This window comes from Canis lupus, chromosome 37 (genome assembly GCF_003254725.2).
Source record: "Canis lupus dingo isolate Sandy chromosome 37, ASM325472v2, whole genome shotgun sequence".
NCBI lineage: Eukaryota > Metazoa > Chordata > Mammalia > Carnivora > Canidae > Canis > Canis lupus.
In genome coordinates, this window is record NC_064279.1 from 23791183 (window position 1) to 23807056 (window position 15874).

Consider the following 15874-nt stretch of genomic DNA (forward strand, 5'->3'; position numbering starts at 1 on the left):
CCCTGGGAGGAGCAGATCACTCCTCCCCATCTCTGATCAGAACCACTGATCTAGATACTCCAAGAAGGTGAATCTAAGTATTTTCAGAACAAGAGGAAAATTGAAAGAACTAAAATATGCCTTTGAAAAGCCACGTAAGGGCCTAATTTAGTACCACTTGATTGTTCCTCTAACCAGCACATCTCCTAGAACTGTAGTCTCATAATTAATATCTCGAGACACGTTCGGCAAACGTGCATGATAGGTAATTAGGTTATATTCTACAGTCTGTGAGATAGCCACGTCAGATCGTTTCCCAGAAATGTGGGGAACATGAGCAGTGACAGCAGGCACACGCGGGGCGAGTGTGGCTTAGGTTGTAGAAAACTGGTGTCGTTATTCCCTAGGAAGTGTGACATCTTTCTTCCCCCACAGCACTATTGGTTTGAGTGACTAAGCAAGGTAGTTATATTTTTGATGTACACATGTGTTAAAGAAGGCAAGACAGAAAGCTAAAAGAACAAGATTCGAATCACCTTAATTCCCTTCAACAGAGAAAAACCACCGTTAACACGTCCGTTGTAGGGCAAAGTCATAATTTTTAATGACTCTAGATCCTTCTGGCATATGGGCGCATCCCATAATTTAACCCTTACTGTTGGACATCGTTTTGCTCTTAGAGATAATTCTGCAAGTGACCATCATCATGTACTTGTACCTTGTGTACTTTGACCTGTTAGGACAAATTCCTACACAGAGTTACTGGGTCAAAATTTCACTTTTCAGTGGTTGCTTCTGAAGGCCAGTGTGGCCAGGCATAACCGTCTTTATTCCCGCTTGACCCGAATCCCACAGTCCTTTCCATGAGACTCTAACTTGAAGGTTGTCAATCTCTTGCTTTAAAGCAGTGAGGTATGTGTTTGAGTTTGTCTTTGATTTATAGTGCTTTTTATTGTCAGACCAATGTTCAATTATTTCTTTAGAGGGAAAAAGCCCTCAGAATCCCACCATCCCTCCCTAATAAATAGCAATTTCTCTTTTTCTGTGAGTAGAGTCCTTTTACTTTTTTTTTTTTTTTTTTTAAGATTTTTATGTATTTATTCATGAGAGACACAGAGAGAGAGGCAGAGACACAGGCAGAGGGAGAAGCAGGCTCCATGCAGGGAGTCTGATGTAGGACTCCATCCCAGGACCCCAGGTTCATGACCTGAGCCGAAGGCAGACGCTCAACCACTGAACCACCCAGGTGCCCCTCCTTTTACATTTCTGTGGATTGGTTAGATGAGGTGAGAGTAGTGGCCTAAAATATATGAGCTTTTTCTTTTTCCTTTCTCATTAAAGGAGTTTAAGTAGATGATATATTCAAAAGTGTGTATGGTGAAAAGTAACTCTCCCACCTCTGGGCCCCTGACTCCTTGATTTCTGTCCCCAAAGGTAGCCAGAGTTACCAGACTCTCAGGTTTACTTGTAAAATTTAGTCTGTGCTGAGGTAAGCATGGGCGCGTGTGTTTCTTTCCTCCCTCCCTAGAGTGTTGTACAACCACTGTTTTGCTCCTACCTTTTTTCTCATAATAGTATGTCTTAGAAATCATCCCACCTCATTTCAGATGACTCGGCCTCATTCTTACAAAGAGTATTGTATAAATCTATCATAATAGATTTGTTCCCTTTTGATGGATTTTTAGCCAGGCTTTGGCCATGACGTATGGTACTTCGGTCTTTGAAGGTGATCTGCCCCTGCAGTGTCTGTTCCTATGACAAAATTTCTCTCAGACATCACAAAGAAATTATTTTTTTACGTTGCTCCACTATGGGTTTCTTGGGTGCCATTCTCTTTCGTTAGCCGGAGGAGTTGACTCTGAAGTGTTCAGTTTAGTGTTGATGTACCTAGTTTTATTCATTTCTGTTTTTCTAAATTGGAGGCTCTCCGAGGTGGAGGGTGACCCATAAATCCTGTGCAGTTGGGCAGGATTAAAGGCTGCATGGGTGACAGTGTTGACAGGGAGCAGGCTAAATCATTCCAGAACAGATAAGACGCTCTTCTGCCTTCTTTTCAGAGCTGGCCTTTCTCTTCCTCCATAATGCTGCCTTTGCTTTTTAAACACCCACAAATGTCCATTTTCAACGGTGTCATCACTGCTTGTCTGGACAGTATTTGGGAGAATGGCCTCTGAATTAACTCCGTCCTGTAAATACCCAACCGAGAACCTGGGAGTTATTTTCCATCACCTGATCTGTGAGCTGTCTCTGCCCAGGCTCCATCCCAGGACAACAGCAGCAATGTGGGCAATAGGTTTGGGATGATAGGGCGATTTTCTCTTATTGATAAGACTTCTCATCTTCCCCATTTCATTGAAATGGTCTTGAGCCAAGGCAAGTGATGCTACAGACGTCATTCAAGAAGCTCATTGTTATTTTAATGAGTCTGCATTAAACCGTGCAGGAAATTAGGAGCCTGGGTAATTGAACTGTGGAAAATTATAGCTGGAGAAATTCATAGCTCTCCTGTCATAATGGAATTAGGTATTGGCAATCACTGAGAGGGCAAAAGTGCATCTTGAGAGTTGTATATATTGTATATTTACAAAGAATCATTTTTCTTCCCTGTGTTGTACCTTTATTTATTTATTTTTATGAGGCAGCTTATCCATTTGAAAACCTAATTTCCTCCCCTTGGTAATTTATTGCATGCCATTGCCTTATGCTCCCCTTGTTAACTCAAGGTTACAGTGGTTAACAAGGTGTTTCTAGACAACTGAGCTCCCTGGTAGGCTTCCTTCCCAGGGCCCAGGTGGATTTTTACCTCCAGGAATTTGGGGCCATTCCGTGGCCTAAAACAGTGGGGGTGTCTCCTTTATTCTCATCCTCTTTCCCACCTTAGTAAGACGTGGGATATTTCGGTCACATCTCCTCGGGTCAGCCTGGTGTCAGGCCTATGAGGAACCTGGAGTCCATCATTGGAATCCACCATTTATTTCTATCCTCCGCACTGCTGAGCAGGCTGCTGTAGACCTGGGCTGAATTTAGGGTAAATGGAAATAGGTCCTGCTTTTTAAAGTCCTTATTAACTGCAAAATGAGTGAAGTCAGGGAGCCCTGGGCTCAAAGCATTGTGCAGCTGAGTTAGTGACTGTCTTTTTTCCCTCCAAAGAAAATCGGGTAGAGGCTTGTGTGTGCTGGTGCCCCTGACTTTTTCTCGTGGCCATGAGAAGGGTTTGGTCCTCAGTGTCATTATCTGACCAGGGAGTTCAACTTGGATATCAGAGATCCCCTCTAGGAGAGGGTCAGAGCTGTTGCTCTCTCCCCCAGTCCCACTTCCTCTTCCAATGCTGAATTCTTTGAGTTAATTCTATCTTCCTAGGGACCCTGGTTAGCTGTATAGTTTCCAGCCTACAGTGAACATTTGCTGATTGCTTACCTTGTCGCAGGTACCATGCTACAGAAGGTAAAGATGAACACAGCTCTGGTCTCAAGACACTTGTAGTCTAGTAAGGGAGACGGAAAAGGTGGAATTCAGTATAATGTGCTAAGTCCTGATGTAGGGACACGTGACAAGGGCAGCCTAGGTGGTGGTGTCCAACTGTTTACATGAGTCACACCGTGAGGTTCTCAGAACATGCTCCTCTTCTCTGGCCACAGTACCTCTGCTTAGATTTCCCAGGTATGGGCCACACTGGGATCTGGAGTGAGACCAACCTGTAGTGTCTTTGGGAACTAGATCTCCCTGGGTTTCCAGAGGAGTAAACTGGAGAACTGCCAGCGGTCAGGGTGCCCAGGTAGTGACGGTGCTCTCAGGGGTACAACATTCCAGGGGGTGGGGCATCCAGCTCTGATCCCAGCAGGACATTTGGGATATTCCCTATGTGCTCGTCGTGTGCTCTCAGCACCTTTGGCTCTCTGTCTTCCAGGTTGCGAAGAGAGTGATCCTGCTGTCCGGCACACCAGCCATGTCCCGGCCTGCAGAGCTCTACACCCAGATCATCGGGGTCAGGCCAACTTTCTTCCCTCAGTTTCATGCTTTTGGACTTCGCTACTGTGATGCCAAGCGGGTATTTATTCTCTTCTCTCCTCCCCTCCTCCCCACCTGGCCCTCACCCTGATTTTGACCCTTAGATTTTTGTTGCTTCTCTTTGGCTATGGTATGATCAGAAGCACACTGCCCAGGGAGCCAGATCCAGATTTTCAGCCTGCTTTGCCGCTAGTTCTGACCTTCAAATGTCCTTGAGGATAAGGATAGTCCTTCCTAGTTTCTGTGCTTATGGTGATTCCAGGGTAGTGTTTCCCAGTGAGGGGACCATGGCTGATGCATATTTGCATAGAGCTCTGAGAAGGGCATGGAGGTAAGCTAGGGAGGTGAGCTAGGGGTGCAGCTGGGGAAAAGACAACAGAGGCCTCGAAACAGGTGGAGCGGAGTGTGATCTGGAGCTGGGTTCTCAACGGTCAGAATGTCCACTCGTGACAGTGAAATGTGCCTGCTCATTAGGCCTCTGACTTACAGGTTATCTGTGGACATACAGTGTCAATGGGGCAGGTGCCTCTGGGGCCACAGCCTGCACACCTTCAGTCTCCCAGAAACGGCAGAAGGAGCTTGTAAATGCAAGTGCCATTGCAGTCAAAACCTGGATTTCTAAAACTTCGATTTTTTTTTAACTGAAAGATTTATTTAATGACATGGGGAAATACAAGAGTGTTGGGAAAAAAGCAGGATGCAAAATTTTCCCCATCATTCATTCATTCCTTCTCTCTTTCTCCCCCTCTCTCTTCCTCTGTCCTTTCCCCCTCCTGTCTTTCATATATGACTGGAAGATAACATACACCAAGATGGGTTACTTTTCTAAGTGAGAAACTTGACATTTTCCTGATGTTTAAGTTATATCATTCACCAGTCCTCCTGGTGGGCCACTGAATCCATCAGTGTTCATCAGTCTGATCGAGCCAGCTGAGCATGGGGCACTGTCCTCCTCCAGAGAGGAGGCTCCTGAGCTGAGCCTCCATGATGTCCTCTCTCTTCTTGTCTGTGGTCGTGGCACCCGCCAGTAGGACACCACTCCTCTGTTTGCTGGTGTGCCAGGGTCTTGGTTGGCCACGGGGGACAGAAAGCGGGAGGCCCGGTTGGCGACCTTGCTGACCAGGATGGTTGGGAGGCAGGTTGGGCTGGCTGACATCTTCTTCCCACTCCCCCTAGTAGCTTAGCTCTCTCTGACCTGGACTCTGGAAGAAAAACTGCAGGAAAGAAAGATTTACCAATTTTTCTTTCTCATCTCTATCTTTGAAATTGCTGGGGCAATGAATTTATCTTTCAGCAGCAGGCCTTCGTCTGGCAAGGTCAGACTTCTAAAACTCCTAAACTCTGCTCCCACGGGGGCCCACGTGGCCCTGAATTAGAACACCAAACCCTGGCCCCTCTCTCAAGTGTCAATCACTTCTCCTTTTCCCCAGCTGTTCTGCTGTAACTTCGTAAACCTTGATGCCACAACCAGAGCTACGCCTGACTGCCTTCTTGCGGGTGGCACGCACCTGCTACAGAGGCTCCAGCCCGACTCTGAGACCTCATTAGTTCAGACCTTAAGGAGTCCTGTTTCGTGATCAAATGGCAAATATACTGAGCTACTATTTGCATCGAAGATGCTGACACTTCGGAGAAATGGCTGTTGCTTACTCATTACGCATGCCATCTTGAGGAAAAAGCCTTGCTATGCAAGTTTGTGATGTAAATAAGATTGTCTGCCTTAGTTTTTAAATACTTTTTTCAAAAAACTTTTCAAGTACTTTAAAAATATCCACTTAACGTTTAAACAAAGTACTTATAATGTAAATTGTAGTGCTTTGGAAAGTTAATTGCAAACCATTTTTAGCTGCTTATTGAGGCAAGAAATTTCTGTTATTAAATGTATTTAAAGCCATACACTTCCTTAACAAAATCTGCAGTGCACTTTCCCCATGGACCAATCCAGATTAGAATCTGCATGGTTGTCATGATCCCTCAAAACTCTTCATGAGTGATTTGTGCCTCTGTCCTATTTGCAAATGACCTACTTTCTGAGAAGGATCTTCTCTTCTTGGACTATCTGGGCTCATGGTGTAATGTTTAGCCAGTGATGGTAGGGGCTGAAGACAGAATTCGTCAGCTTTACCCCCAGGCTGCCCCTTCTTGTGCCCCCAGTCTCATCCACCATCTCCCCAGTCCTCATGCCATCCTTATTAGATTCGTCCTTTCTCTCCTTCTCAGTGTGCCCCCCACCCACTAACACCCGGGAAGACGAACGTAGACCATGCCTTCCTATCCTTTCACCTCGTCCAGGGCCTGCTCCTCGGTAAATTTTTTTTTTTTTTTTTTTTAATTTTCAATATAAGTTTGTTGGATTGTTAATTTTCCACATTTTAAATCTTTGGTATCACAGATTTTAACCTACAAGCTTAAAAGCTGGCACAGGAGCATGATATCCAAATTAATTATGGTATCTGCTTGTTCCCAGCATGATTTTCATTTAATGCAGCCCATAGGGTAGGGGCTGCTTTTCTTTTCTTTCTTTCTTTCTTTTTTTTTTTTAAAACTGACCAGCTTCTTGCATTGAGAGAAGCCACTGAAGAAAATGCCCCTTGCTGAGTTCATTTTCAACCCCATTGCATGAAGGCATTTGCCGAGAACTGCCAGTTGATTTCAGAGTATTTTTTTAAAGAAGAAGCCGTTTTTGATCATTTTACTTCTCTGCCTTTGACCATCTCTTCCTATTTCTGTATTTAGCAGAGGTTTATAGGACACCCGCCATGTCTTTACAATTAGAGACTAGGTCCACTGGCCCTTGAAAATGAACAAGCCTACCTTCTACCTAAGGTGGCTCATGATCCAGGGGAGGTTGAGGCAGGAAGGGAGACAAGCAGCTAGGAAACATAAGGCAGCAGACACCCTGGTTCCTGCATTTTCTGCGGGACTGTAGATGTCAGTTCTATTTCGAGTAAGTGTTAGTGAAGGGTACAGTTTTCATTTTGACATCTTCTCTAGTTGTGGGACCGGGAATAGATATTCTTGCTCATTGCCTCCCATGAACTACAAAGTGAAGAAACCATTTTTATGAAGGACCGCCTGGGTACCGTAAAACCTGCCTCTGGTCTCAGCCAGGCTGGCAAAAGCTTGTGCTTTGGGTTCCTCCCTTTAGTTCCACCAACTGCAGCAATGCTGTGTTCATCTCACTGCTCTCGGCTGTGCCGGGATAGCCTGTTTTAAATGAACAGCAGCCTCTTAAATCTCAATGCATCTCCTCAAGCAGAGATATTACTGAACACGGGACTTGTTACAATGTGCAGTGGACTCTAGGATAAGCCCCAGGGAAGATGTGATTTCATTGTTTAGAATACAGGAATAGTCTGACAAGCTGAGTGTCTTGTTTGTTTTTAAATGTAATGGACACCAGCCCTCTCAGCATCTTGCATTTGCTGCTCGGAAGTTTGGCATGTAGAATGCCGAGATAGTGGTTTTTAGTTGCTTTATTCCTGACTTTCTTTTTCTCTTTTCCTTCCTTGTTCCCATCTCTATCCTATGAGGTTTTATTCATCCTTTAGAGCCACTTGAAGTTCTCTGAGCAAAGCCATGGGAAGAGAAAGTTGTGAGCAGGTTGAGGTCCCACCCTGGTTAATGTGACCCTGGGAGAACCTAACGGGCACTGTGGCCTGGTTCTCTCTCCACAGCAGCCCTGGGGATGGGACTATTCGGGCTCCTCCAACCTGGGCGAGCTGAAGCTCCTGCTGGAGGAAGCGGTCATGCTGCGACGCCTCAAGTGTGATGTCCTCGCTCAGCTCCCACCCAAGCAGCGCAAGATGGTCATCATTGCCCCCGGCCGGATCAGCACCAGGGCCAGAGCTGCCCTGGACGCCGTGGCCAAGGAAATGACCACCATGGACAAAACTGTGAGTCTGGGGCTTGAGATGGGGATTGGGAATTTGAGCTGTTCCTTCTCGGGAGTGGGCCTGCAGGGGTTACCCAGGGTTCTCTGAGCTTGCCGGGCTATGACCTCTTCCCACGCTCCTGGGCAAGGATGCTGAGCCCATGCCATTTCTCAGCCTACCTTGTCTGCTTCCAAAATCTCTTACTAATTTGTGGTTTTATACACATGTAGATCAGATCACTGTTGACAGTTGGTCGTAAAAAAATAAACCCCATGGCAACTGCAGAATGGTGATGTATGTTCTGAATCCCTCAAAGAGAGTTGGAATTTATATTTATTTAGTATATTTTGAGAATGTCTAGTAACAGTCTAGTAACAGAAGCTAGTTCTAGGTGTATTTGATGCCTATGTTAACCCTCTTTTAGTCAAAATAACAAATTGACATACAACAAAAGTAGCGTTTTCAAATTCTCTTAACCCTTAATTCTTATTAACAGTTACTTACAGTTGGCAAGAAGTTGGCATCCCCATTTTACAGAAAGGGAAACTAAGGCCCGCAGAGAATGTGATTTACTCAGTCTTACAGCGGCTCCATGGCAGACCTGAGGCTGTAACCAAGCCTGTTACCCCTATATTTTAAGGTTTTTCCACTGTGTTGGTTTTATCTTTTCAAAAACACTTTCCTATCTGTCTTTAGTGTCACACTGTGCTAAGTGCTGTAAAATAATTTACACCAGCTCCACTTCTGTCCTTTTGGGATAAAACCCTGCAGTTTTCATTGCCAAGAAAATAACAGTCGTTGACATTTTTTGACATTATCATAAAGTATTATCTGGGCTTGTTATTACCCTGCATAAAGAAACTTAGATCAAGATGAGATCCCAGCCTTCTGGGAGAGCACAAAATAAATAAGAATGACAAGAGACAGATGCATGGAGTTTTTTTGTGTTATTTTACCACATTAAGAGTAAGACCAGTGGGGTAACTTTTAAGACACAAGAGTATAGTATGTTGTTGAGCTGTATTTAATTTCTGCTGTACATGTATGTAATAATCTGGGTAGTCTGGAGGAAATGAGCAGCCATAATCTTTTTGCTCTGGATTTTCCAACAAAGTTCTCTAACATCGAAGTGGATATACATACAGACCAATGGTCCTCCACCTGTATTTCAGCAGAACATGAGCAGAAGCAGATGCTCTGTTACTAAAATCACTGTCAGTTGGCTTTTTCCGATTTCTAGAGAAAAAATTCAGTGAATGGGAATTCTCCCCCCCTTTTTTTAAAGATTTATTTATTATTTATTTATTTACTTATTAGAGAAGGAGAGCATGCTGGGGGCAGGCACAGAGGGAGAAGTAGAATGAGAATTGGAAGCAGACTCACTGAGTGCAGAGCCCATCATGGAGCTTGATCTCACAAGACCTGAGCCAAAATCAAGAGTCAACTGCTCAACAGACTGAGCCACCCAGGCACCCTTGAGTGGAAATTCTCTTTCTCAGTTTTAAGCTTTTTCTTATAATTCTCTTAAATCTTTAATGTTTACTAACTGCTGCCCACGAGTGAATTCTGCCATCAAGAAAACCAATGAACAAGTATGGCAAATATATTAATGGGAAAATTCAGATGTAGGATGTTTTTAGGTGCAAAGATCTGAGTGTTTATGTTCTGCGTTTTAGTTCCTCGTGTGTGTGGTGGAAGTAAGCCTATCGGTATTTTGTGGAATTCTCCCGGAGAACCTCTTCACCTGTACCTGGTCCCCCTCCCAAACCAGACAGAGAACAGCCCATGTAGACAACAGAAAAAGTGGTCAGTGGGCATTTGAATCGAGGAGGGACAGCGCATTGAGTGGCCAAGGGGCAACTGTAAATTGTGCAATATGGCTAAGGAGAAAAAGAAGTATGGGAATTTTTAACTTAGTGCAGCAAGATTTAATAACATTTGAGAATTTTTTTGCCAGGTTATGTAGTCCCTCGCCTTACTTTAGGGGGCTCTTTCTAAAGATGATTTCAGATGCAGCTTGGAGTTTTGATTTCTGAGTTCACAGGCAATAATGTGAAATTTAGTAGGCTAAACTATGGAAATCAGGAATGTTGGGTATTTTTATAACTTGCAGTAGCTGTGTAAATCCCTTAAGTTCTTTGGGATGTTTTGATATCTTCTTACCTAAAAAGGGGAGTCATGACTTGCCTCATATGCCTGGTGCTGGAAATGTACCTAAGGGCTGTGTCAGTTGCTCTGAGTCCATCCTGTTGGGTGATTGGTCTCCCTACTTCTTCACCCCAGAGTCTTAACACTGTTGTGCAGATTATGCAAAACCTAGGCTGCAGTGTAATTCAAGAATCCAGCCGAGAAGGAACCTAGAGCTCTTCTCAGGTCCAGTGCTTGGGAGTTGCTTTGTTTCCTTGGCATCTTAGAAAAATAGGAGTTTGTCCCTAAAAGAGAGAAATTGAGTTGGTACAGATGACCTGCAGTAAGACGCTGAGGCCAGATACTAGATTCTTTCCCATAACAAGATAAATCCTTGATAAATTGGTTCCCTTTTCTGTTCTTTAACGTAAATTCATTTTTATGATGGAACATTCAAGAAGAAAATGAACTTAGGAGGTTGGCCCTTTAGACTGCCAGAAGCTTTCTTACTCCAAAGCCACTTATGTGGTACATCTGGCAACTGTGGATCTGATCCAAGGCAATACCCTCCCTTAATTCAGGAAGGGGAGCCAGTGTCAGCCGGGAGTGGGACCAGGTGGCCATTGACATCTCTTCCAAATCCTGAGTTGAAAAAGTTAAAATGGGGGATTGTGGTTTTATGGTCTTAGGCAAGTAAGGATGGCCTGTGAGTCTAAGAATGTCGCCCCTCCCACTTTTAAGTTACTTGTAACACGAAGTTTCCCTGCATGCTGTGCATTATGGTGGTTCCAGCAAAGCACTGCCAACCTGTCAAGAAGTGATTCTTTGCTCCCTCACGTCTTCCCCTGTGGGAGAAGCCATTTTTTAAAAAGCTTTAAATCACAGAAGCCAAGGCGAAGCAGCCCATTTATAAAATATAATGTACAAGGAAAGCTTTTTCTTATTTTCAGCTGAAATAATAGATATCTCTTCACAGGCTAAGAAAAGCTGACTCTAATCCTCTTTTGTCTATAGTAATTTTTTGATCAGCAAGACCAGGAGCAGAAAAATGGAACAAGTCCGTGCAGACTTCCTGGTGACAGTATCAGTTCACCCTTCTGCCGTTTGACAATACATTCCAATTCCAACATTAAAAAAAATAATAAATTCAAAACCCCAGTGGATCTAATTTAGTAAAAGTCCGGGAACAAAGAATGCAGGTTATTTAAAATTTCCTGGCCCATGACTGGCAAAAGAAGGAAGATCATTAATGGACTAGTATTGTGTCTACTCCGTTTTGGAGAGGTTTGGGCTTTTCTTAAGATCAAACTCTTGATCTCTCTTGCATTAAAAATACTGTAGAAAAGTTCTTAAAAGTAACATCGATTTAGTGTTTCTTATTACTATGCTGTAAAGAAGAACTACCCATCTTTTATATCATAAAATTTTGGCATATATCATTTGAGTCATTTTTCTGTAAAATGTACGTGTATTTTGCTTGAAAATATTTATGTATACATACATATATATATATGTAATTTACATATATAAGTAACATTTTTAAAAGCTGAATGGGTACCCTGTAAACATCTATCAGGTAGGGAAGAAAACAGTTTACAAAACCACATCATGAACATTTTTCTGTGCTGTTAAGTGTTGTTTTATTTTTTTTTAAGATTTTATTTATTTATTCATGAGAGACAGAGAGAAAGACGCAGAGACACAGGCAGAGGAAGAAGCAGGCTCCATGCAGGGAGCCCGACGTGGGACTCGATCCCAGGCCTCCAGGATCACACCCCGGGCCGAAGGCAGCACTAAACGCTGAGCCACCCGGGCTGCCCTTAAGTGTTGTTGTTTTATTTATTTATTTTTAAATTATTTATTATTTATGATAGTCACACACACACAGAGAGAGAGAGAGAGGCAGAGACATAGAGGGAGAAGCAGGCTCCATGCACCGGGAGCCCGACGTGGGATTTGATCCCGGGTCTCCAGGATCGCGCCCTGGGCCAAAGGCAGGCGCCAAACCGCTGCGCCACCCAGGGATCCCTTAAGTGTTGTTTTAAAGCACTGTATGTGTTATTTTCCCAAGGCCGTATTACAATTTTGCTTCATTTTGAGTTGGAGGTTTGGGTTATTTCAGCTCAGTCTTCTAAGTAACGACACTGAGAAAGCAGTTTACGTAGGGCTTTGGTAGATGTGAAGGAGTGAGTCGTTGGGACATGGGGATGGATAGGCGCCCTTGGCAGGCTTTGGGGCGCATGGGTGGTCATCCCTGCAGGTGCCCAGTGGACCAACCCCCAAAACCAAGTGTGATAAAAATGTTTGCTCCCCACACCTCATCAGCTCCTGGTGGCCAGTCTCAAACAGGCAAGGTTTCTCAGAGTGCTCCCTGCCACATGTCCATGTTCTGTCCTCCCCTCTCTGCTTAGCAGGTGTGGAGTGAGTGAGTGGGAATGGAAGGAAGGACCTGACAGGAGCAGTGGGGGTCTCCAAAGGGTACGGGAGTCAGCGTGAAGCCAGGACAACTAGGGTGCCGTCTGCTTGAGGCAGGCCCACAGCAGGTGAGGTGGTCAGCGCCTGGAAGTCCGGCTCTGTCCCTTTGGCGTATCCTGCCAGGGTCTACATTATGTTAGAGGGCCTGGCCTGCCGCAAGGGACCCTTTGAGGGGATGTGAATGGACCTCAGGACGCCTGTGAGCTCTTTGTCCAGAAGCGAAAGGTGTGTGTCCAGAGCTTCATCAGAGTCTACACTGGGTCTATAGCTGAGAAGGTTGAAGACACACCATCTTGGAGTCGCATCTCCAACAAGAGTTCTCAGGAAGTTGGTTCAGTTGGACCTGTGTCACAAGGCAGAAGGGACGGTGGCCACCACTGCCACAATAGTGACATGGCTCCACTCCCCTGTCAGTGCCCAACCCCCCCATCCCCAGGTTATCGTCCTTCTTTCTCATCAAGCCCTAGAGGAAAGATACTGATAAGGGGCAGGAAGCTGTTTTGACCAGGCAGCTTGTCCCACCGTCTGTGGTGTCGATTGTTTGAGGTACAGCCTGTCTGTGGCCGCTTTCCTGAGTTACTAACAAGTCAGGGCCATGGATGTTATTATTGTGGGGTCACTTCTTTGTTACCTGAAGAAGCTATTGTGTCGGTCACTGGCCTCACGGGGCCTGCGCACAAAAAATCTAGGAGCATCTGTAATCCATTCTGGCCAGTGGAAGGAGAGGGCCACCCCAGAGTGATGGTAAGAGTGTCATCTCTGGGGACCCAGAGTGATGGTAAATGTTATCTCATAATATGATGAAACTCTATTGTGCCTCTCCTGTGCTAAAATTCTCGATTAATATTTATTTAGATGCCAACTATAAAGAAAACATGGTTTCTTCTCCTGGGAGGTCGGTGACCTTATGTGGGAGTGAGGCCAAAAAACACGTGAATGGCCGTTTTGAGATGATACTAGAATAGACTAGTTGGGGTCAGTTGGAATTGATTCAGTAAGTCTTGGACCAGAGTAAGCTTGGTCATCTGGGTATGGACACAATGTGGCAGAGGAAAAGGGGAAGGCAAAAAGGAACAAGTTGTGAGCAGACTGTAGGACGTGGTTCACACAGCTTCCCAAGGGGGGGCGGTGCATTTCAGCTGATCATGTGAGCCTGTGTGGATGGGGGAACCCTGCCTGACACGTTTCCCGGGGGCTCTCATGTTCCTGGTCTCACTGGCTGTTCACAGCAGTTCCTGGGAGGTGATAGGGTACCTACCATCCCACGTGTCCGATGACAAACTATGGAATCCCTACAGTTCCCACAGCTTGGCCAAACTGAGTGGATGAGTCAGGGTCTCCCAGCTCTGAAAACGGGTGTTAGGATTTGTCAAGCTCAGAGCGGTGGTAATTATGTCAGCTTATCCCAGGGTTCACAGAGTGGGAGACTTTAAACCCCAGACTTCTCTTTCCACAGAAACAGCAGCAGAAAGAAGCTCTCCTTCTCTTCTTCAACAGAACAGCTGAAGCTAAAATCCCATCTGTCATGTAAGTGGCCACCAAGTGTCGACTTCTCTCTCCCACTCTGTCTCTCTCTCATCTTTAAAAAGAAGCACCTATTACCTTAATCCACCAGAATAGTTTCAGTGCTCCTCAAGAAATGATCAGAGACTAGAATTACAGCTGCCTTCAGTACAGAGTTCAGGGCAGCGTAGCCTCATCACCCATGGGGCATAAGCAGGCCGGTCACTGGAGCTCTGCTAGCCTGAGTGTGCGGTCCTCGAGAGATCCTGTCTTAACCAAGTAAGCTGGCACTGCTGCCACTTATGAGGAGGGTACTTTTCCCCTTAGTAGGAAACCTTTGGTCACTTGCCTGTAGACACAAGGTCGGGGTTTCACAGAAGACCAGGAAGGCTGCCCTATGGGGATTCTCTGGTATTTTCCAAAGACGTGAAGTCTCAGCCATTATTCACCTACATAAAAAGGCAACTGTCAAAGTTTGTTCAAAAGATATGGGCAAGTGGCCATTGTCACACTTAGTTTTCCTTCCGTCTTATAAACTAAGGCTGAAGTCAATTCCTATTCTTAAATGTATTCAGTGGCTTGAAAAATTGTCTGCCTTTCTTAAAGAAAGGAAAAACCCACTCATGTTCAAATATTCACTGTGGTAGAAACTTGAGGCAATTCTCATGACGTGCATTTGCCTGATTTTTTATTGTTTAACATTCATGTGAGACTCTGGCAGGATAATGGTCCAAGTGATTTAATTACAATGAAAATGAATTTAGCGTGGGTTGAGCGGTGCCAGCTTGGCTGTGAGGACCAAGATCTGTGGATAAATTGAGATATACACAGCCTACCCCACCCTCTCACTCAGCTTCCAGACCCCCCAGTCTCTCCGGCCTCTCCCTCTGTACCCCGAAATGAGGTAAGAGAGTGAATTCCCCACATTCTTCCAATCTAAGATTTCCCCTACTCACCCCAGGAAGACTGCTGAATGTTGGCCAGCTCTCCTCACCCTCGGGGCACTGCCCTTTTCATTTATGAGACTGTTAGGAGACTAATGAACTCCAGATGTGGTTTTACAACCTGAAAACTTACCTCTCAGAAACTCCTCAGAATTGCCCCCACAAGCCCATTTCTCACAAGCTGCTGAGTAACAGATGGCAAGGGTGTGATCCTTTTCCCTCACTCTTCTCCGCTCATAACCTACAAAATTCAGGGTCTATGGAGTGCTGGGCCCAGAACCATCCATTTGCTTAGAAATGTTAAATCTGGCCATTCCACCACCTCATAAACAGACTTTGGTACTGCCTCGTTTTAGATAGGGGAGCTTGAACAACAGAAGTTTATTTCTTACGCTTCTAGAGGCTCAGAAGTCCCAAGATCAAGGCACCAGCAGATGTAGCGTCTGGTGAGGGCCCACTTCCTGGCTTGCAGACGCCGTCTTCTCCGTGTCCTCCCGTGACAGAAGGGGCGAGGGTGCTCTTTGTGGGGGTCGGGGGGGGGTCCTCTGATAAGGATGTTGATTTCGTTCATGAGGACTCTGCCTGTGTGACCTTATCACTTCCCAAAGTCTCATCTCATGATAACCTCACCTCGGGGGTTATTATTTCAACCATATTTGGCGGGGGAGGGGTGCCTGCATACTTCTTCAAGATTCCGTGATAAATTTATAGTGCTTTCTAATTTCCAACCAGTTTTGACATCTGCTAACTCATTTCACACTTACAGCCTCTTTGTAAGATCAGTCAAGTAAGTCAAATTGGCCTCATTTTTAAAATGCAGTAATGGGGTAAATCTCATGTGTATCTCTGGGTCTCAGAGTCACACAACTAGTAAGTGGAAATTAGATTATAAATCTTGAAACCCAAATTTCCTCTGCTAATTGTTTTTCTTCCCTTTTTTGCTGCTGTTTGTTTGTTTTAATT

At 44.9% G+C, this 15874-nt stretch overlaps 1 protein-coding gene across 5 annotated transcripts in view; it reads left to right on the forward strand.

The window, feature by feature from the left end:
• Positions 1–15874, forward strand: part of SMARCAL1 (SWI/SNF related, matrix associated, actin dependent regulator of chromatin, subfamily a like 1) — a 60423-nt gene that overhangs the window by 27827 nt on the left and 16722 nt on the right. For all 5 annotated transcript variants that reach the window (XR_003134664.3, XM_049106742.1, XM_025442190.3 and 2 more), the window contains 3 exons: positions 3887–4027; positions 7665–7883; positions 13921–13991. Coding sequence is in view for 4 of the 5 variants with exons in the window: in XM_049106742.1 (XP_048962699.1) it covers positions 3887–4027; positions 7665–7883; positions 13921–13991 (431 nt within the window). In the remaining variant the exon portion in view is untranslated. The remainder of the gene's footprint in view (positions 1–3886; positions 4028–7664; positions 7884–13920; positions 13992–15874) is intronic.